Here is a 23,763-nt window from a genome sequence, read left to right as displayed (position 1 = left end):
TTCAATTTGATTGTAGCCCCATTTTCTGTATAAAATTTCAATTTACTTTCGGGTGTAGTTAGTTCTTTCCTTTTAAAAATTTGATATTCAAACATGCAGTTTGTTTAATTTTTTCAAACATTGCTTTAAATCACTCTAAAGTATGATAATTGTTTTGAAAACGTATGTATATATTTTTTTCTATTGCTCTTATCGAAGTTGAGATAAAAACTGCATATTTGTTAGTTTGATGCAAATGGTGTTCATTTTCTAAAATTGGCTGGTATAATTTAGAAAGGATTGATGTAAATATGGTTTTAAGCTTGGATTTCATTAAGTTTGAGTTCAATCTTGTGCAACAACGTTTGATGTTCAAAGTGATATTTTATGTAGTGTTATCATCTAAGAATTTTATTTAAATTTAGGTTGAACAAATTTCACAACTTGCATCACTTGCTGAATCTTTATACGATTACCATAATCAGTGTGCAGCCATCCTACAGAGTGCCACAGAGAGACTTATTGAACAGTAATTTTTATTAAATCTCTATTTTCTTTACCTCATACATACACTTGCTTTTAATCCACATAACATATTTTTATTAAAATTTCTTTTGTAATGTTCCTAATTTAAAAGGAAAACAGTTTTTAATCATCCTCTATGTTTACCATACTTTTAAACATGTAGGATAGTGTCTAAAAAGTTATGCATTTAAGAAATATTACTTCTAACACATGAATATACACGTCTATATTTTCAAGTTCATTTAAAGTCATCAATTGTTTAACAGGCGTGTATGGAAGCAGTGCGGTGTCCACACCATTATGTATAATGTAACATCAGTTTTGTGTGGTGCCTTGTATTTTTATTCTTACACTTGGGGTATAATAACTTGTGCTGTACTTTTAATGAGCATTTTTGAAAATGTGCAAATAATTGGTCTAGATTTTGTCTCCTGACTTCCCAGACCATCTTTCAATAAAATATAAAACTTTTCCTTACTTATCCCATCTAAATTTGGCATACATTAAAAAAAAAGCCCTTGGTTATGATCAAGCTCCGAATAATCGTGATTACGTTAATCATAATCAGTTTTATTTTTGAGTAATCGTAATCATAATCTGAATATTTAAAATCCTTGTAATCATAATCATAATCCAAACCGCTGAAATTTTATGTAATGTAAATTGTTATCATAATCTCATCCTGTAATGATGATTACAAATTATAATACTGTATTTTTTTGCGTCTTAACCGCAGCGGCGTATAATCTGCAAGCCCTAAAATCGACCTGAAAAGGTCTTTGTTTTTTGAAATTGTATCATCTGCAGATTATGCAAAGTTGTTTTGATGTAACATACAATTTTAGCTACTAAATTGAAAATGTGAAGAAGTAATGATATTTAAGGTATAATCAAAATAAATCTAAAACATAATGAATTTTTTCTTGACATCATGATTATAGTGCGCTAAGTATTTAAAGACAACGAGTCAAGACAAAGGAGCAAACTGTCTATTTTTGCGCAGATGGAGACTGCTTCTACTATAACTATATCGTTGTTTATTTTAGACACCCTGAATCTGGTAAGAGGAAAATTTAAGCTATGTAAAATAAACAACCTTACAGGCTGCAGAAATTGTCTCTATTGATGAATCCTGCTGTAAATTGAGGTTCAATTCGTTGGCATTGAGGGGGATAAAAAGCGCAGATAATCCATGGCAGCCTATAATCCTCACCTCACTAATTTTATACTTTTTAAACAGATAATAAGCAAGAAAATACGGTAATAAGAAAAAAGTATTTCTGACATATTTCAAGTTTATGCAATCAAAAACTGTAGTTCTGAATCTTTTTTTATTATTGTTATATTTTTAAAATTTGAAATGCTCTTTATCGTTTCAAATTTTAATGTTCTTTAATTGTTATTGTTTACTTCATGTTTCTAATAGTTAGTGCATGATTTTCGAAAATATTTAAACTAAATATAAATGAAAATAATACAAAAAAAAGAAGAAGAAAGAAAGAAAGAAAATGCTGCACTTATTTAAAACAAAAAATAAAAAGACAACATGTCAATAATTTTTTTTTCTTCACAAAATTGGAATCTCAAGGTAAAATTTTCAGTAAAATAAGATATTAAAGTAAATAATCAGGATTAGCCTTATTCTCATTTGAAGATAAACTCCAGTCTTTAAACACAAGTAGCAAACATCATTATTAACAAACTACAAGATCAAACTTTTGCTGTTTCAGTGTAAAAAAGTAATGGCACTACCCTCATGCACTGACACAGTGGAAATTACGAAGGCACTCGCTGAATTAAATTTTCCCATAGTAAAGGTGGCACAATTGACCAAAAGGGACGCAACTAAGCTCCCATTATTCCAATTGCAGTTCTTGTCCGGTGAGCATCATACTAAGATAAATGAATTAAAATCGCTTTTCCATACTGCCATAACCGTCGAGTGTTACCGGACCAATTGACGTGTTATACAGTGCTACACCTGCCAGGGGTTCAACCACCTGGCAGTGAACTGTTTTCATAAGGTCCGCTGTGTCATTTGCGGGGGGGGGGGGGGGGACACTCTCGCGACAAATGCCCAGCCAAAATTAACAAGGAAAAGCCCAAATGTGTTAATTGTGTGGGTGATCACGTAGCCTCTTATAGAGGTTGCGTGGCCTTCCCCAAACCTAAAATCAACCTGGAAGGCAAGCGAGCCATTAACCGCGAAAGCGGTGCTAGCCGCAGAGCAGGTCTCTCCTACTCTGAGGTTACTTCCAGAAATATCCCTGAGCACTCCACCCCTAACATTAAGGAGCCTAACTCCAGCAACGTAATTTCCGATTTCATGCAACTTTTTGCTGAAATCAATAAAATCTTCAATCTATCGAAAGTCTTTTACAAACTCAGGATGGCCCTTCCTCTTCTAAAATGTCAGGAAAACCTTATAGGCCAAATTTCAACCTTAATCCAAATCTTTACTGATGAGGACTAAGTTTTTTCATTTTTATCCCCCTTTTTCATTAAATTTCATTTTTGGACTCCAAATTTCTAGTCATGTTTGACTGCCAGGGAAAGCTTCTACGTCTTCAGCTTAACTTGCCGACCACTCAGCTATTTCCTCTCCGGAGGATTCATCTGACCAATGAGCAGTGGCGGATGGGACCGGCGGGCAGCCGGGAAAATGCCCGGTGGGCCGCCTCTGTTTGGGCCGCATTGAATTTTACAATTGAATGGCACAAAAAAAAAAAAAAAAAAAAAGATTTTCTTTTATTTTCCTTCTTTAAAAAAAAAACAAAAAAAAAAAACCTACTTAAATATCTATGAAAAATTTATAATAATCCGGCCTAGATCTAAAAATTTTGGGCCCCCCTGCAACAAAATTCGTTAGGCCCATCCCCGGATGCCATCAATGAAAATTTGCAACTTTAATAAGTGTTATTGCTAGTTTTTTTTTCCAATTTATTTTGGTCCGTTGGGCCCCTTAAGGACGCGGGCCGCGGCCCCCCATCCCCCGCGCACTAGGGGGAAGGGCTATGCGGGTACGCAGATCCGGGGCTTGATATCCGGTGCATTTCTAAACGACTTACAAGAAAATTGCTGCAAGAAAAGTAATGATTGCAAAATTTTTTTAAAAAGAAGAACTCTACAAACTCATGCTGTAAGCTGGGTGTGTAGGTTAATTCATCGGCCGGTACGATAACTTTGTTGCATAACTGTCCAGGACCTTCTAAGACCCTAACAGCTGCCTCTAGTTTGTAGGGGACAACGGACACGTAAAGGCAGGGCTGTCGCCAGGGGAGGTTGCCGAACCGAGGCTGCCAATTTTTATTTAGTGATGAACAAAAAAAAAAAAAAAAAAAAGAAGGAAAGAAAAGAAAACGTTCCCAGTATTTTTTAAAAATTAAATAATAATAATAAAATAGTAAGTGGAATTCCAGTGACAAATAAGTATTTGTTTTCAGCAAAACTTCAAAAGAAAATCCAATACTTGAATAAGAATCAATTAAACCTTAGAATATTATTTAGGAACTAGAAAGTCGCCCGTCGAGGCATGACTTGTGAAAATTGCTTCTACTTTTTTACAATTGAATGAAGTCATTGCCTGTTTGGTGATATTTTGATAGTTGAAATTGTAACCTTAACTCCAGTGGATTAACCTTAAACTCCAGAAGGTTGCGTTCATTCTTAACCATTTTTTCGCTTCTTCATTCCTCTGAAATGACAGTCTTACCAGTAAAACAGTTAAGTTACCGGATCGAGTTCAGCCTTGTCACAGTAAAGATTTTCCCTGCATATTAAACATTACCAAAACATATTATCAAATTATCATGCCGTAGCGCGAGTTTCGTTGTTAAAACATGCGCGTTACTCGATCATCGGCTATTATATCTATAAGGATATCCACGGTTCTTTATTATAATTTACCTAACTAAAGGCAGCAGAAATGTTTGGATACATTCTGTCAAATTTCGAACATTTTTTTCGACGAAAAAAACTATTCAGTACATAGTACAAGCCAGTGACAAGTTTAAGCTTAATACAAGAAATTAGTAGATAAATAATCATGATAGTTTCATAGAGGTCGCCGAAGCATGTTTCAAGTAGAAAAAAAGTTAAAATGCAGTAAGGGTGATTTAAAATATTGTAATGAATACTAAGTGTTTGAATGTATTATACAAAGCGAAAGTAAACAAAAACTTTTATCGAAAGATTCTGGAGGCATGATATTTAAAAAAAGAAAATAAAGTTGGGAAAAGAAGACCTACGGCGTCACTAAAAAGTACCACATCAGTCTAAAATGTAAAAAGATTATTCTATTGAATCCCAAACGCTTTAATTTCAAACAATTCGAAATATCAGGTTGGAAATTGAAAATTTCACTATAGAAAAAGAAAAGAACTAAGATGAACTTTGAAAAGAAATACTAGGGGAGGTTTTCCCACAACATTTGTATCAATGAAGTTTGAAAAAAGAAGATAGGGACTTAGCCAGGAATGGGGAAGGGAGGGAGGTTCTCGAACCTTTTGCACCACCAAGGTAGCTCAAACGCGTTTCTGAACTTTTATTTTGAGAGTACTGGGGAAGAGTTTCCAGATCAGAACCCCGTCCCTTCTCCTACCGCCTACCGTCATCAAAGATGACCTACAATTGGTATTTAGGACTTCAAATTCGAAAAGCTGCCAGAAGAGTGATCATCCAAATCCTGCAGAAAACGCCTCCACTCCATCTTTAAAAATCATCTAAAATTTCGCTTTTAGGACTTCAATTTAGAAAATTTTCAGAGGTCATCGAACCTCTCCTCCTCCTTGTATCAACAAAGATGGGCTGAAATTTTTTAGGGCTTCAATTCCAAAAAAGATTTCTGAAAGAGCCCCCAAACCCTTGATAACATTAGCGAATATCATCTACAACTGCGTTTTAGAATTCAAATTTCGAAAAATTACCGAAGGCGAGTCCGCGAGGTCGTCTTAAATTTCGTTTCATGGACTTCAATTATAAATTATCTTCCGAAGACTCTTCCCCCTCACGTCATTGAATGTCGATTAAAATAACATTTTTTTTAGCTTCAATTTCGAAACATTTCCTGGGGAGAACCTCTTCACTCCCTAACATAACTTAAGATCATCTAGAATGCATTTTTAAGACAAGAAATTAATTAAAAAAAAATCCCAGGGGGAGGCGGCGCTGGATCTTTGCTCTCATTTTAACATTGTCAGAGATAGTTTAAAATTGCATTTTTAGAGTTAAATTTTTACGAATTTCCAATAACAGCCATCCTATCCTTAACGTAATTAGTGATGTAACAACAGCGTTTATAAAGTTTCAATTCCGAAAAATAGCTGGGAAAAAGCAGCCCCGAAACACCTCCCCCCCCTAACTTATGCAAAGATCGTCAAGTAGGCGACTGTACAAATCAGAAAAAATTCCGGACGGTATGATAACCTATACATGTATGATCCTAGAACTCAAATTTCAGCAATTTTTTCTGGGGGATCACTTCCTAATTCTCCTCTGCAAGAATCGCGTGAATTTTCGCTTTACGCGTTCATTAAAATAATACACTCTGTTTTCTCGCGATATCGGGTGAAAAGTTCCTCCTCTTCAATCGTTATTGCTCATAGAGACTGCATAAACTTGTTGAAGAACTTCCATTTCAAAAAACATTGCCCTCCCCCATAGAGAGTCAATTGTCGTCTAAATTGCGCTTTGGGAACTTCAATTGAGATATTTTGCCTAGAAATAATTTCTGTACCACTTTCCTTCTCTTATTAGTGTTTCCAAAGATAGCTTACACATGCGTTTTTAAGCTCTGATTTCGATAAAATTTTGGGGAAATCTCCAAATTCTCCCTCCCGCAAGCATCGCCCAAGATCATCTAAAAATAGTCTAAGAATACGTTTTTGTAGCTATTATTTCGAAAATTTTCCGGGGGAGCGCCCCCGCCCCCGGAACCCCTCATCATATGCACGAATATTACACTTTTTACAATGCAAGTGTTCGTAATATTAATTCCTTTTCTCCACATTCGTAAACACAATTCTCCTAATATGATTCCTCATAAAACCTCAACCTCCTAAAACTCCTCCTGAAACTGGAAGCTCTATCCGCTCTCCCTTTTACATTTGGAAAAAGAAGGAGGGGGCGGGCATCTCCTCTTCAGGGAACAACTCTTCAGGGGCCGGCTGGCTAGTAAATGCCAGGGCCGGTTATGCTGTCCCATCCGTCACTGCCAATGAGAGACTTGGGAGGTGCGAGGCCACGCCTCAGGTACTCCCCAGGAACGTTACTAGATTGCGTCTCATTTATGAAACAAAAATTGTCATATTTTTTCAATCCAGTTTACAGCATGCTAAACTAGTATCTAAACTTTTTTTTTTTGGAAAACGATATTTTATTGCAAAAACAAGGGCGTCAATGATTTAAATCAGTGATTTAAATCATTTTTAACTTAAGCCCTAGAAATCTTTTTGAAAACTTTAAATCTCATTAGTTCTCTTTTGTTTAGTATAACCTTTCTTCCCTGTAATGATTTTGACTATTTTTATTTGTACAAATTTTCTCTTCGTACTCAACCTAAAAATTCAAAATTTTCCTCTGTGGACACTTTTAAATTACTCACATTTTTTTTATTAGTAGCCACTGTATTCAGGACCTTTTCTAAAGGAAGTAATGAGGAAATTTTAAGACACTATGCTAAAAAAATGGGTCTGCAGAAAATTTAGCCTGTTGCTGAAGTGTGTGTCTAATTGGTAACAATTGGAAAAAAGAAACTTAAAATTAATATTGATTCATCCATGGTTTTTTGCAAAAAAAAAAAAAAAAGGTTAAAGCATGTACATGTAAATTTGAGACACAAAAAGGATATTTAAAAAAAAAATATGAAATGAAAAGGTTGAAATTTGTAATTTTTTTTTTTTTAATTTGCTCTCAATATACACTATAGAAACTGAACGAATACATTTTTACGTTTTATGTACTTTTATCAGAAAGTGGGCAGATAAAAATGAGTAACTGTCTGAGTTAAAGATACCATACCCATACATAAAGAGTGAAACTTATTTTTTTTTTTTTTTATGTGATGTATGTGTGAATGTTTTTTTGTTTCAAATAATTTTAATTGGAAACAAATGTACTTCATATATTGTTTTTCCTTCCTTTACTCTCTTTTGATTTTTGTCTCATATAACACTATCAACTTTAAAAGATTGTAATACAATGTCATAAATCACAAATTTGTAGGAAACTGCAGACATGTTTTCGGGTTTACACGAAATCCCATTTTCAATGCAAAAGAAGTGAGCTTATAGAGAAATGACATCTGACAAAAGCCAATCTGTTTATTTTCCCCTGTTTTTATGTATTTATAGTGTACTAATATGCAATCTATATACAATTTAATTGGAATCATATGCATTTGTAATAAATGGTTTTACATCACATTATGAAAGCTGTTTGGTAAAGTATAATAGTACTGAACTTTTAAGAATATCAATTTCGAGCATAATTATATTTTTCGCATAAATTTTTTAACATCAAAAGTTTCTGAATACTTTTTGAAAAAAATTTTAAAAATCCGCTCTTATTTATATACTTATTTATTTTTCATGTATTTTCCAGGAAAAATGAAGCAGCTAATCGTCCAAGGGAAACCTACGTACCCAAGAAACTTCATGAATTAAATATACCCTCCTTACACGACGACATGTCTCCACAAGTTGAATATGGAGGTAATATTAATGGTGGTACCATAATCCCTTCAATCAAAGGTAACTAGTCTATTTTCATTTAAACGGTTCTCTGCCGTTCGTCTCTCTTTGACTTATGCATCCAACACTTTCCTCACTGATGCTTGCAGCAGTGCCTTTTCGTTTCCTCTTACAGTCTGGGTAACTACAACAACTTGCTCTTCAACTTTTTTTCTGCTTTTGTAACATTGCAAATTTTTCTGAGGACTACCTATCAAATAATCTGTTACGTTTTTTGTGAGAAATATAAGATTATTAAAAGCTATATTAATAGTTTTGTGTACTAAATACTCCTTATGTATTGAGCATTTGCTGATATATTAACCTTGAGTACCTGTAGGAAGTTAAATAATCTACCTGAAATTTTATCCACTTTACGTACTAAAAATTTAATAAAATTAACAATAATCCTTAAAACCAATTTTTGTTTATGTTAAGCACTTATTATGGTAGCAGCTTGCAGCCTTGGCTGTTTGCAGATTTTGACTTAGTTTGCAAAGTTTTGCTGAGCTTAATAATGAAACTTTATGTAGATATTTTCATGTCTTTTAAAATTATATACATGTGTAACTTCGACTAATCAAAACTATTTTTTTTTCTTTTGAAATATTATAATTGATATTTAAGATCTTATAAATGTATTACATATATTTTGCACAATTGTATTGCTTTTTCTGTGAAAATTGGAAAAAGAATTGTTAAAAAGCCTCCCCCCCCCCCAAAAAAAAAACTAAATTGAGTTCTTTTAAAGATTTGGGCTAGAACTTGTAGTCGTTGCTTTACATGTTGTTACACATTTTCAGTCTATTTTAAATCTAGGAAATTGACCCAATTAATTAAGCCATCTTAATATTCTGGATACTGTTCTAAAAGTGGAAAAGTTTGAAATTCACTAATAACAGGGTCATTTTAATTGGAAACTTGTTTGAGAAATAGAAAATCAGTGAAAATGTTGCTTTTGTCATACAAACAACGGAAAGTGCATTTTGTAACTCAAATGCATTTAGATAGAGTTTGTAAATGCTTAACTCAAGGCTGAAATTCATTTAAGCATAATTTAAAACTTCCAATTAAAAGTAGGGTTTTTTTATTATTACTGCAAGTTTGTCTGCAAAATATAAAAGTCCAAGATTTGTCTACTTTATATTTTAAAGTGTATGTTTCAACTGTATCTGTGTTGGAGTATTTTTTCCTGCCATTAACATTAGGAAGTAATATCAATATTGTAAGTAACCTATATAAATTTTATATATCAATACTAAATGGCAAGTACAATATTCCAAATCAAACGTCTTTTAATATTTGCACAACCTTTGCTTTGCTTCCAAGTTGTGTGATTCTTAATTCTGTTGTATTTTTGTTAACCCTTCCTAACCTTCCCATTTTTTTAAACAAAAATTTGAATTTTTTTTAAACTTAAAAACATATATATATATATATATATATATATATATATATATATATATATATATAAGAGAGTAAAATTTTTTATGAAAACTTTCCCAGTTTTTTTTTTTTTTTTTTTTAATATGGAAAACTTGTAATTCACATGGATGATAATAAACTAGATATATCGTGCTAATTAGTAGGGTTGTAAACTTGCATCGTCTCTGCAATATGTATGTTTGGCAATGTCATAATACATCGTAATGCATCTTTCATAAATTTCAAAGCAATATATCGCAATCTTTTCCTAAAGAATGTTTTAGATCTCTCTTACTTTTGTTTAATTGCTCCACATGTTATAAATTTATAAATTCTTTAGCTTCACCAGCCCGTTCTCCTGCCGGCACACCCGTTGACACTCCTCCACCTAAATCTCTCTTTCTTGGTGGCCTTACTGCTGGTGGTCAATCCTCAGCCATCTCTCCTGGCCGTTCTCCCAATCGTTCTCCTAACGGTACTAACGTTCCTGTACTAACATTTCTCTTTCAACTGTTTACTAATCTACTCAAAACTTTTCATTTATTATTAACCTTTTTTTTTTTAAATTGCTGTGAATTATTGTAGAAATGAGGCATTGCTAATTTGTATGTTTAATGCTTAAGACAGCTGATCATTTTCTTGTTGCTATCCAAAGAATGTAGAATTAATACCTGTTTCAGAGCATGAAAAAAGTTCACATTGAAGTTTGTACTGCCTAATTATTATTATCTTGACTAAATGCAATAATTCTACCATGAAGTTTACTAAACCAGTTAAACTAAATCTGTATTCATGCTACAAAAAAAAAAAAAAAAAGCCAAAAAAAAAATCTTGTGCAGGGATAACAACACGTGCCCAAACATTTTGAACACAAAACCCAACAAGTAAGTACATAATCGACCTCTTTTTAGGCTGCGAAGCCCCAAATTTAAATATTTTGCAACAGTTATTATTATTGCAAATCCCTTTTTGTTTTATTTATCTTAAAATCCAAAAGGATGCACAAAAGAGAGTAGTTGATTAGCTTTCAGCTAGATAAAGGAACTCCAAATGTGTACTAAAAAACGATTTAATAGTAGTCAAGCTGCCTGTTTTGTCTTTGTTACAAGTGAATCCTGTATTTGATAACTAACAGAGATTCTAGTGTACTAAGAACTGTTACACAATACCGTACAAAGGACAAAACATAAATCATGACTAATTAATTGTGTTTAATTTTTAAATTTGCAGTTGTATTTAAAAGTATATTAAGTGAAAATCCTACTTCAAATCAACTGAATCCTTTGCCTACTCTTACCTTATTGCTGTATGTGCAACCCTTTGTCCTTTTCTTATGTTAAGTCTCCACCAAGATTTTTTCTTGTGTGTGTGTGTGTGTGTTTTTTTTTTTGCCTGAGATTCTTTGAATTCCTTACCATGCAAATGCCTTCATTACTAAACTTAATTCTTCAGGAAGTATCAATTGCAAGATAACCAAATTTTCAATAAATCTGTTTGTTCTCCCTTCCCCTTTGCACATTCACTCTAGCACTTTCAGAGACTTCATTTGTAAGAGGAAAACTAAATACTATTATTTATATGTTTTAATTGTTAATAATGCTTCTATAACTATAAGGGTAGTAAATAAAATCAGGGTCTTCTTTACTAATAATAAAGCTAAAACCCTTGTCTGTTACTGGTGCAGTCACCCTAGTTTTGCGGTTCTGTGTAGAAACTAACTAGCCAGTTTAATGAAACTGAAAGTCTATGTCTGAATCACTGGATGTCTGTTACGTGTATAGCGCTTAGTCCCTTTGGCCGATTTTCATGAAAGGTGGCACAAAATTATTGCATACCATATGGGTGAGCACCTCAAAGTGATTTTTAAAAAATTCAATTTTGTTCTTTTTCTATTCCAATTTTAAGAACATCTTACCGAGCAAATTAAAATGTAATTTTCTGACATTTCTGAACCAGGATGCTAGATTTTATGCTTGTTTTGTCGTATACATGGTTTAAGAATGCGTTGACTATTGAAGGACAGTCAATTATTTTTGTAATTTTTACTATGGCATATAAATGTTAACGTTTCAAATCTCCTTTCTAATATTAATGAAAAAACTGCTGTATGGAATTTAATCATGAGGGTAATTGACCCTAACCCTATTTGGATTTAAATATTTCAATAGAAATATCTTAATCAAATTAAGTATTTAAAAAATGTATCAGTTTAAGAAAGTTGCCACATTCAGAATGAGAGAATATTGGCATCAAAATTTACAGTGGATATTAATTTCCCATATTATTACTATTACTATCAACTCATTGCATTAGATCATATTTTTCCATAATTATTTACTTAAAAATGCTTTTATCCACCTGTCTAAAGTTGGTATCGGGGGTTTTTGGCTACAAAAACATTTGTCTTACATTTTTAAATGAATGTACAAAATAAATTTACATTTTTTAAATTTGGACTCAAATAAAAATAAATGCTGAAACTGGTTTAATCTTTTGGAAATTGGCATATATTGATAATTAATCAAAGTATACTGCTTTCCCCTTCAGAATTAAAAAAAAAAATTGAGATATTAATTTTGATGTAAAATAAGTGTTAATTGATTTAATAAGTGTTGATTTATTTTTTGATTTCATATTATAAATGCATTTTTTTTTGGCAATATATTTTATATTCTTTTTTTTTTGTTTTTTAATGCATGCAATTTTAAGCATCTATTGGCAATCCTTACATAACAAAACTCCAAAACTTTCAGAAAAACCATCGATAATTAATAAATGTTATCGAAATTTTATGGTGTAAAACAATTGTTTCTTGTTTGATAACGGAATGATTGTTTTTGTCCTTTTAGCTCAGGATTATAAGCTTTATTAATCTTGCATGCTAAAGATATACAGTGAAATCTGTTTAATTTAACCTCCGGTTAATCGGACCAGCCGCTTATTTGAACCAAAACTTGAAGAACCAAAACAAATCCCATGACACAAGCCTTATATTCTTCTTTTATTAGGACCAAAAATCCTTTTAATCGGTCCAAGGACCATGAGAGCAAATTGGGAAAAAATTTAAAATCGCCAGCTTGAAGCGAGTTTTAAGGGTGTCAACGTACTTAATATATGCAATGACAAAAAAATGGTTCTTTGTAACTTCCAATTAAATTCAAAAATATTTGCAGGGAAAAATATGGTTAACGAAACTCCCATTGCATGGCGGCACTGTTCCAGCAGATATCAAAATTGCAGTGAAGTTTCAAATTTCTTCAGTTCAGTTAGCACATTCAAAAATATGTTTATTTTTTTCAAAACTAAAAAATGTTTAGTTGTAAAATACTAATTTACATTGCATTGGAATTTTTGATGACCGATCAGTGCTCTTTATCACTTATTTTTTCACTCTCACATTTTTAGTTACTTCTGTTTATTGAATTGATCCAATACTGATTGGAAGGAATAACTAAAACCGTATCGATCTGAACACGTTACTGAACAAGTGTAAACATATTATTCGTTTTATTTTCATTTATTTTTTAATAGAAAAGTTTTGTAAACAGCAATTTTTCTTCTTCATATGCTCACTGTACATATGGGGCTCACAATAATCATAAGGACATTTAAATGTTTTGTGTACAGCATATTCGGTCAAGCTTTATTGTTCGCTTAATTGGACCAGCCGATTATTAGGACTAAAATGGCCCTGTCCAAATGTGGTCCTATTAACCAGAATCGACTATATATACAAGCAGAGTACTCATTTTCATTGATTGTTAACTATTTTCAAATATGAACTTTTCATTTCTAAACCATTGAAGGCATTTGAAATTTTTTTACCCTCTTGTTTGTTATATTTTCCTTAAAATATTGATCTGGGTATTAAACTAAATTAAACTCTATAACTTGAATTTAATTAAATTGAAACTAATCTTATCTTAAATGATAGGCTAAGCAAATTTTAGTAGATTCACTTGTTCGCATCTTTATCTACTCTAGTATTCGTTTTTGTTTGCAACTTGAGCCTTATTAATTTAGTGATTTGTGTGCATATTTAGTATGTGAGTAAAGTTTTGCATAAAATACAAGATTCCCTAGTAGCAAACTTATAGTAATTTCAACCAAGATTGTTAAACTTATTGTAAGAGTTAATTTTTGAAATTTGAGTAATGAGCCAAATCCTTCAGCATCTCCTCTACCTTCTCCTGTTCGTTCTCCAGCCAGAACCCCGACAATGCAGCAACCCTGTGCTCAAGCATTGTACGACTTCGATCCTGAAAATGAAGGAGAACTTGGTTTCAAAGAAGGAGAAATAATCACCCTTACTAGTCGTATTGATGACAATTGGTATGAAGGGACCGTACACAATCGCACAGGCCTTTTTCCAGTCAGTTACGTTCAAGTCGTGGTGCCATTACCATAAAAATCAAGTATGGTATCTCTTTTATCTATCATTCTGTTACTAAAAATGTGTCAAGGAAAACAATAATGATCTGAATAAAGAATCGATTGTCTGTCTTGTATTAATGTATGAGTTCTAATGTTAAAATGCTTTTTTTATTGTTTAGTGAGTTTTACCTTAAAAATAAGTGTATAGTGAAAAAATATAAAAAAATGTTTTTTAATTCAAACGACTATTTTTATAAGCTTGGATCTCACTAAAAAAAATGAAATAAACTAAGTATATGATTTCTTGATTGCAACACTCAAAAGTTGAAGTTGACCTTAATATTATATGTTTATGTTAATTCTAAAGCAGCCTATAAAATTAAAATTAAAAATTTGTGCGAAGAAATATAGGTGGTATAATAAAAGCTATTCATACAGAGCTGTATACTGCCTATTTCTTCTCAAATTTTTCATTTTAATTTTATTGGCTGCTTTAGAATTAACATACATATATTAAGATCAACTTCAATTTTTGGGTGTTGCAATCAAGAAATCATATGCTTAGTTCATTTCATGCTTTTTAGTGCGATCTAAGCTTATAGAAATATTCTCTAGAATTAAAAAACATTTCTTATATTTTATTTTAAAGTTTTTTGGTTTTAAAATTTATTTGAGGTGAAAATTTCTGAAAGTTAAAACATATTTTCGTGTTACCTATCCTTATTGGGGAAAAAAAAGACATGGACTTTCATTTTAATATAAATGTATCTAGCGTAAAGAAAGTATATATATATATATATATATATATATATATTTTACCTTAATCTTTTTTCAGTTTTGCTGGTTTGTATGCTCGAATTTAAAAGCAGTTTTGTTCAAATGAAGAAAAAAAAAAAGCTTTTAAAGGCGCTCACATATACTCGAACATGATTGCTTAGGTTAAGCCTTAAAACTGAGTTGTTAAATTTATTGAAATTTTATTCATTTTTTTCATTGTTTATGGCAACAATTAAAAAAGCGGAAGTGTTTTAAATTAATAATTACTATTATTTTTCATTGTTTTTGGCAACAGTTCAAAATTGGAAGAAAAATGCAGAATTATGACAGATAATAAAATGCTTCTAAATTGCTGGCATGATTCAAGGAAAGCTTCAAAAACTGGGCTACTTCCAAAGTTTGTAATGTTTAGAAGTCCAGTGTCTACAATTCTATGTTTGCTTAACAGCAGCCTCGAAATTAATTTAATTTTCTTAACAATTAACTTTATAATTGTTATTACTCTTTTTTATTTTGGGCATCAATTCAAAAGCTTTTCACATGTCCCCATTAGCCCACCTGAAACAGAGCAATTAAAATAAAATCACTGTAACTAATAATCATTTTGTTGACTACTAAAAGTTTCCATTGTTGTAGAGGCAAGCTTTAGTTGGTTTCCATCCCATTATGACTTGCACTCTTTTTCAAGTGCCATACTTCCTTTTAATATGTAAATTAACATAATACATTTTTGTATGGCTGTTGGCTGCATTTATTTGAAATATCAGAGTGATGATTGTATTGTTGCAATGTGAGAGCTTTTTTGCTGGTTTTTCAAAACTACTAAATCAATTAAATGTTTCATAAAAATGCTCTTTTGATACCTGGTATAGAGAGTAAGCTATAAATTCAACAAAAACTGTAATGCACTCATTTTCATGATATAGCAATGATTTTATGAGGTCAAGCTGAAACATTTTTGCAAATTTTCTATGAATAAAACCGAAAGTTAAAAATTCTCAAAAGTTACTTAAACATAACTCCTTTTGCATCAGTCATTTTAAACTGCATTCTATTGATTAGCTATATTATTGTTTTGTATTTAAGGAATATGTATACTCAATACATTTTTGTTCTTCTTACTTATTTAAGTAGTTTTGTGAAATAAATAATTAAATTTTGAATAAGTGAAAAATGTTCGGGTTTTTTTATTAAAATTTGATACATTAATTGGATGCTTCAGTTGCAAAATCAATTAACTCCACTTTTCAAAAAAATTATCATTTATGCTTTAATAGTGCTTAATCACCACTTAGCATGTGAATTTATAAGTTTTGGTTCAGTAAATTTCTGACCATGTGATGGCAAAAAACACGAGATCCTATTTACTCCTATGGATAACACCATCTTCTTCGTAACTTTTCTCTACTTTTTGTTTTGTGGAATTAATCGATTTGGCAAGTGAGGCATCCAATTATTGATTTTGAAAGGAATATTTTACCAGGCTTAAATTCTTGAACATCGAGCTCGCGGGAAATAAGTGATTTTACAACATTTTGTTTCTATGCAAATAAAATAGCATTATGTGCTTTAATCAATTAACATTTCTGAATTAATTAAAGGAAGCTTTTTTCTCAAAGTATGAAAATTTTAAATACATTTGGAATTTTTCAACTTTTTTAATGTATTGACAGGGTTGCCAACTGCTCCCCATTTGCGGAGTTGCTCCCCAAAAATGGCGAAACTCCGCGGCTCCGCAAAGAAGTTCTTTTGCTCCGCATTTCCCGACTGAACGCTTTGAAGCTTAAATTTTGCTATTTTATTATGATAAACGTGTGAGAAATTAAATAAGCTCAAAGATTGAAATAGTGTTTAAAGCTGTTTTATTAATTTAAAAATAATTATTTGTATACTAGTACTTAAAATGATTATTAAAGCTCTAAAACATTTTTAGATAAGTAGTTTTATTTATTTTTATTGATTTTTATGCAAAATTCCGAACTGCTCCGCAAAATTTTAAATTGCTCCTCAAATTTTTTCTCCAAGGTTGGCAACCCTGTATTGATGATAATTCATGCATTTTACTAAAAAGTTTTTTTTTTTTTTTTTCAGGAACTTATGAGCAATGTATTAGATACAACAAAGCCAAGGAAAAATAGTTTTAAAACATTTGTATGACTTTTTTGTTTTGTTTCTTCTCAAATGCCTTGCCAAAGATCTTTACAGTTTTATATTTAGTGTTATGTACTGCATCAAATGCTTCTGATAAGCATTACCAAAATTTGCAATCTGATGTCTGAAATGCATTGTTATTCAGCAAATTATATTTTTGGGAAAGTACAGAAGCGCTATGCATTAAAATGCATGACACTGCATCGTTATTTCTTATCATGAAAAGTTCCTCATTTCTCTTGAAGTCATGGCCAGTATTATTTATTTTTGGTTCCAAAAGTAAATATTAATCACTTAGGCACATGAAATGTCTAGATTTTGCATGTGTTGCATTACTCAGTAAGAAAGTTAAATTATTAATTACTTTTGCTTTGTTCATTCATTCAGATATATTGCAGATTAGGATTATTGTGCAACAACTGTGAGTTACCTGCATGCAAAATATTATATTTTACTGTTTTATGACTATCATACATGAATGTTTATGAAAAGAGAACTTCAAGACTTCAGTGAATCAGGTCGAATGGATGCCTGATTATACCAGATACAGGTGCAGAAATGTATTTTATTCACTTTTAAATGCATTGATTAGTACTTTTATTGTATCATTTGATACTTGTCCAGTACTCGATGTGCGTCTAAAGCTTTATTTGTGAATACACCGAAGTGTCATTTCATTTATCTTATGACTGATATTTTGAGATTTAGTTTTATTCGCGTCACAGTTTTTTGAGGAGTTGTAAAAGAGTACTCTAATTTTTGAAAAATATTTGCTTTTGCATTAATTACTATGCTTTTTATGCACAAGTAAACATCCAAGAAAATTGTTTGTTAGTGGCTGGTCCACTAAAACGAAGAAATGTTTGTATTTTATGAAGTAATCTTATAAATTAAAAAATCCTTGGATCAATTAATATGATCTAAAATTGCAGTGTTTTTATTGAGAAGGGGGGAAAATGTTATGTTTGTATATTAATGTTATGATATTTTCGATTTTGCATAAATTAAAAACAAGAAGAAAAATGTATTTTCAAAACAGATGGATGTTCTATTTATTCATAATGATGGGAAAAATGATCTATTGTGATGCAAATAAAAAGATAAATATATTCATTTTAGTCATAAATTGCACTCTACACCCAAGGCTGTCTTTCATCTTTTCCCATTTCTATATTCCGGTGTTACTTTTAAATTTATTTCATGGTAATCTTTCTAGTTGTGTTCTGAAAAAAGCTGAAAATTACGTGAAAATGTTTTCCCAATATATTTCATTCCAACTTGATGTGTACATAGTAATTTTACAATTTCTCTGCATTATTATTGATTTTGAGAAATTGTTCCCATGTATAAATTATTTAATAAATTCGGTAAGGATTTTCCAAATTTCACCCAATTTGTCAAGTTTCGGTTGCTAAGTTCTCAAATTGTTTGAATGAACCTATCTTGGTTAACGTATGTAGAAACTTTCAACATTTGCTGCCCCAACCTCTTATACTGCATCCTACACATTTCCCTCTTATGGCTTCTAGATGTTAAAACTTTAATAGTCTCTACAATCTTGGTGTAGCTCTGTGCTTATATTGTACTTGTTGTCAGATATGGTGTTATACGACTTCATTACTTAACAACTTTCAAAAAGTATATATTAAATAAAAGGCAAAAATGATTAGAGAGGTGCTGTTAAGATAATTGTTAATATTTGCCTTTTAGGTGTCTTAAAAACTTTCCTTGATTTGGAATGTTGTGCCTCAAACTTGTCGAATAAACTGATGTGATTTTTGAATGGTATACTAAAAGCTATGTAGACTCTTGGCAACATTGGATTTTTATCTGAAAGTATTTTTGAAGCGTAATTTGTTAGAAATGAAATTCCCCTCTTTCCCTGTGAAATAGCATATGATAGGGAAAATCGTTACTGACTAAATAAAAATAGTAAATTATGAATTGTGAATTATTGATAGCGCTCATTAGTTAATCTATGATGACAGAAGGTATTTTATTAAGAAAAAAATTACAGCAATAATATCCAATTTCATATCACTTAGAGTTAGCGATGCACTCATAAATTTTCCAGTATTGAAAGGTATGATTTTTTATGATTTTTACGTTATAGCAGATTGCAAGAATATGGCTCACTTCCACAGAATAGTGACTGCTTGGTAATACGATGAAAAGTGCACATGTTTTTCACTTGAACATCTATGTTAATCTTGCTCAGTGCTTCTGAATATTGCCAGACATTTGAAACACTCAAACCCGAGTGTCAACCTTTGTTTTGGAGATAGTGGCTGCATGAAAGAAAGCACCTTTTTTCTGCAACTTCATAAGTAGCTTTGAAGTGCATTGTTTGCAACACAATGTGAGTTTAAAAAAAAAAAAACAGACTACTCGATGTTAAAACGGCAAATACGACAAAACATGAATCGCATCAAATTATGTCAAAGGAAAATAATTTTAACGGGAATGTTGTTCTGGAACTACTGCATCCCTGCTTAGAACATTGTCCCAGTGCACTGGATTCCTTTGTTTCATTAAAATGTGTCTATCGGCAATTTAAGACTTGAATTTTGACTGCCTCATTTGGCACTGCAAAATCAAAATTGGCCATGGATTTGTTGCCTCTTTCCTAGTGTAGAATAAATCGAAAAAGAATTTTTTTTAAGGAATGTTGAATAAATCAACATCTGCTATAAACTGCATTGAAATTGCATGCTGTGTATTCAGTAATTTGTGCATTCAATCGCAGAGTCCCATTTAAGACTTTACAATACTTACTGGTGGAAGTGATCGTTCTTCATTGCATGCTGTTTAGGTTTTTAAGAGTTTTATTTCCCTGTGTGTCTCTCTCTCTCCCTCTTTCGTTTGACTAGATGAGCTTATTTGAATAAATTGAGCATATGTATCCAGGATCGGAAACAATTGCTGTTGGAACTCGAACATAGAACATTTCTCAATTCATACTTTTGTATGCTACATGTACTTTTGTATAGTACTTTTAAGTCAGTTTTCTAATTCATTCATGTATTTTTAATCCATTTCAACTGCTTTAACGAAATCGGGATAATTTACCAATATATTTTTAGATAAATGAAGTACTAGATTGAGTTTTTGGATGTGGTAAGCGGCCTGATGGTAATTTTAAGACGCTCTCGCTGAATTGTACTAGGCAATCGGGACTGTAATAAATCAAAACCTGTTGCCAAGTGCTCTGTATTAAAATTTCTTAAATGCTTATGTAAGTTAATAGACTAGTTACTGATTAAAGTATTAAAGTTGCTGGCTGGAAAGTTTCTATGTTGACTGTCTTTCGTCTTGTATATTTTCCCCCAAATTTTTTTAGCATGCATTTTACAACTTTGAAGCAATTTTGAAATTTCACTTTTTATCTTTTTGGAACCAAACCAGTGAACTTTTACAGTAATAGGAGAAATGTGCCATTTGTAATTTGGATGTTTAGGTGGTTTTAATAGTGTGCATATTATTTTTCATGTTCAATGGATGAGTAAAATGTAAACTATTTCTTTATAGAATCTGCAATACATTATTGAATGTGATTTTTTTTTAGCAGTCTAATCAACTATTTTTCAGCAATAAATATTGAATATTATATCATTCCCACTGATCAACTATTGTTACATCTAATTGTAAACTAAAAATTTGTGACTGTTTGAGTGAAAGTTACAAATAAATCTTATGTATTAAATACTTTTAGTCTTACCTTTATTTCAAACGTGCAACTCACATTAAACAAACATGCATAATCTTTTATGCAAAATGATAAAATGATACTGAAATCAGTCTCACTTTAAACATCTACCTTTACAAAATTCTTCATTTTGATCCAGATTTCAACATGTTTTTCCATATATCCTCCCGAAATTCCCCTTCCCAAAATGAGACTAAAAGCCCTTTAAAAGAAACCTCCCTAAAAATTTCAATGGCACAGTCTGTTCCTTGAACCCTGCCTCGTAGTCACTAGGGTGCTTCATGTTGCACCTTTTTTCCCAGGAGTGAAATGTAATACCTGCCAAAAGTGGCTGATCCTCATGGACATTATAGATATAAAATAATTTTCGAATCAATATCTTCTGTGAGAAGTATACCCTCAAACATTTGAAATATTTGACAATTTTTAATACAATAAAAATATTTTCTTTTTTCATTAAAAGATGTCAATGGTGAAGAAATGTGTTGTTCAATCCTCAAAAGATCAGTTAAGTACTCTTGGAATGAGCAAAATACAGGGTAGCGACAGATGAGGGAGATCTTGGAAAAGTCAGGGATCTTCATTAATCAGGGAATTTTGAAAATACAACACAAATTCGGGGAAAATTGATACCATTGAGGGAAAAATTAAATACCCTTATTCCCTACTAAATATCCGCCAATTATTTGTTTTAAAAAAGTAAAATAAATGAGGTGCGATTATACACTGCCGCATATTTATGCATCTGTTCTGCTACATGTGATTGTTATTCTTTTGTAAGAGAGTGGAGAATAACTTCCCAATGAATTCAAAAAAGAGTAGTGTGTATTATAAACTATTTAACCAACTTTAATAATTAACTAGCCGAATTTGGCAGCTGGATGGCTCACCTTTTTGCGCAACTGGGTTTTTAAGCCATTTGTTACATTACTCCAATATTGCCGCCTTCGGTGCGGCGCACAGTGGGGCGAAAAGGCCAAAAAGCGTTAAAAAATTGTGTTGTACCCCCCCCCCCCCCCCCCTGTAGTCAACTAATTGGGGATTAATAAACCTGCACAGGCTCTCTGAGGCAATCAGAACTGGAATTTCAGAGCCCTTCGTCCACTACAAAGCTGAAGGGAGCCTTTAGGCGGTGAAGAAGCATGAGTGTGGGAATTAAAAAAAAAAAATTTAGTCTCTAATTTTTTTGTCGGGTATATTTAATTTCTCTCATGTCCAACGATAGCAATAGGACAAAAAAAAAAAAAAAAAAAAAAAATAATCTACTATTCAAACCGATAATTGGTTTTGATCAGCACCGAAAACTAGGGAATTGAAAGTGTTTTTTTTTTTCAAAACACTCGACGAAAAAAAAAATGTACTCTTACGTACTCTTTAAATTAATATTAATTAGTCATCAAGGGCCTGTGTGAAGATCCTAAAAGAGTATTAGCTGCGTAAACCCGCGAACTTTGGACCCTGAGCCCAAACAAATCGAAAAACTTTCTAATTAAATCCCTGTGTAAACAAACAAACGAGTGAGGTTTAAAAACATTTTAAAGCACATTTTGGCGTGTTCGCCTCACTGTTCGGCGGCGGCATAAGAAAATTTTGCAGCAGTATAAAATTATTTCATTCAATATCTGTATTACTGTGCATCTATTTCTACTAATCTTTTTTATTTATCTCTGTATCTACCTACCTTATATCTCTATATCTATGACTATCTCAGTTACTATCTTTTTCTATGTTTATCTATTAATCTCTATGAGAGTGAAAATCTTAGTCTGTTTAAACTTTGTTGCACCGCTAGCTACACAGTATAACTTGTAGCAATGGATATTTATTTCCAACTTGAACTGAATTGTTGGACATAACTCTCTGTTGTGAACTCTAAACAGTTAGAAAGCAGTTAAATCGAACTTCACTATTTTCAACAATGCATTAACATAACAGTTAGCTTAGGCTCAATTGGGAAAAAAAGTGACAAAAATTCACTTAAAGCACTAACACTAGAACAGTGAGGCTGGTCATTTTGACCCTAAAATAATTTAAAATACGCTCTTTTTTGAGCAATCACGATTGCTTATTGTTCTCACTTGACTTTTTGGCGTTCCTATGATTTTATTTTCCCGCCAGCACCCTCTGCAGCATCACCGTCGACCGGCTGCTCCTATAGCGAAAGCCATCTCCAGGTTGCGTCAATATCCTACACTTACACGCATACATACACGCACGTACACACACATACATACACCTATACACAAACACATACACACGCATACATACCATAGGTGCAAGACCTTCCGTCTCAGGACGGATTTCCGTCTTAGACAAAATTTCCGAGACGGAGGTCGGGACGGAAAGAAATTCGATTACTTTCCTTCAGTTTATACTAAAAAAAGAAAAATTGAGTGTTTGAAAAATATGCTTTAATTGCAGGACCTTTCCATAACCACGAATTTACATGGACATTCTCTTGATTTTCCGCCATGGGCTTGTTTTGTTTACAACGTGCTTTTGGAGGTGTGTGTCCTTTCGTTTTTTTTTCTCATTTGCCAGTTCATTAATCGTCCATACCCTTCCCCCACCTTTCTTTCTTTTCTGGTTTGTTCGCGCTATCTTGGGGAGACTTTCCGATCAAAACTGGTTTATGTTGCAAAAGTGAAAATCTTATGTCCCAAGCGATTTTATTGCTGCAATAAAAAGATTCAAGATTGGCAAAAAAACTAATGGCTTGGAGCCCCGATTGCTTTTATTCCTAACATCATCCAACATCGTCTAAAATTGCGTTTTTGGAACTTCAATTTCGAAATATTGCCGAAGGAGAGTTCTTGAACTCCGTCCCTTCGATAATGCATTCAAAAAGCGTGTAAATGTTATGAAAGAGGGAGTACAATTTCGTTTTTAAAGCTTCAATTTCGGGGAGAGCCAGCGCCCCCTCCCTCTTTCTATAATATTTTTGAAGATCACCCAATATTGTGATTTTGGGGCCCTGAACCTCTCCTTTCCCTGAACTTTACCAAAATGACCTGTCATTGCGCTTTTTAGACTTCAATTTAATAAAATTGAAGTTTTTGAATTCGGGGAGAGCCCCCAGACCCCCAATTATTGGTGGTT

At 32.1% G+C, this 23,763-nt stretch overlaps 1 protein-coding gene across 7 annotated transcripts in view; it reads left to right on the top strand.

Moving 5' to 3' along the window:
- The window catches only part of LOC129221499 (endophilin-A-like), a 149,928-nt gene extending 129,264 nt beyond the window's left edge, over window positions 1–20,664 (top strand). For 3 of the 7 annotated variants that reach the window (XM_054855986.1, XM_054855984.1, XM_054855985.1), the window contains 5 exons: window positions 405–508; window positions 8,104–8,252; window positions 9,997–10,131; window positions 13,829–14,071; window positions 16,899–20,664. In XM_054855986.1, the coding sequence (XP_054711961.1) occupies window positions 405–508; window positions 8,104–8,252; window positions 9,997–10,131; window positions 13,829–14,064 (624 nt within the window). In that variant the 3' untranslated portion in view covers window positions 14,065–14,071; window positions 16,899–20,664. The remainder of the gene's footprint in view (window positions 1–404; window positions 509–8,103; window positions 8,253–9,996; window positions 10,132–13,828; window positions 14,072–16,898) is intronic. The other 4 variants (XM_054855987.1, XM_054855990.1, XM_054855989.1 and 1 more) reach the window with 4 other exon arrangements.
- Window positions 20,665–23,763: the final 3,099 nt, after the last annotated feature.

This window comes from Uloborus diversus, chromosome 4 (genome assembly GCF_026930045.1).
Source record: "Uloborus diversus isolate 005 chromosome 4, Udiv.v.3.1, whole genome shotgun sequence".
Taxonomy (NCBI): Eukaryota; Metazoa; Arthropoda; class Arachnida; order Araneae; family Uloboridae; genus Uloborus; species Uloborus diversus.
The sequence above is the reverse complement of the archived record's forward strand: the minus strand, read 5'-3'. Positions and strand labels throughout refer to the sequence as shown.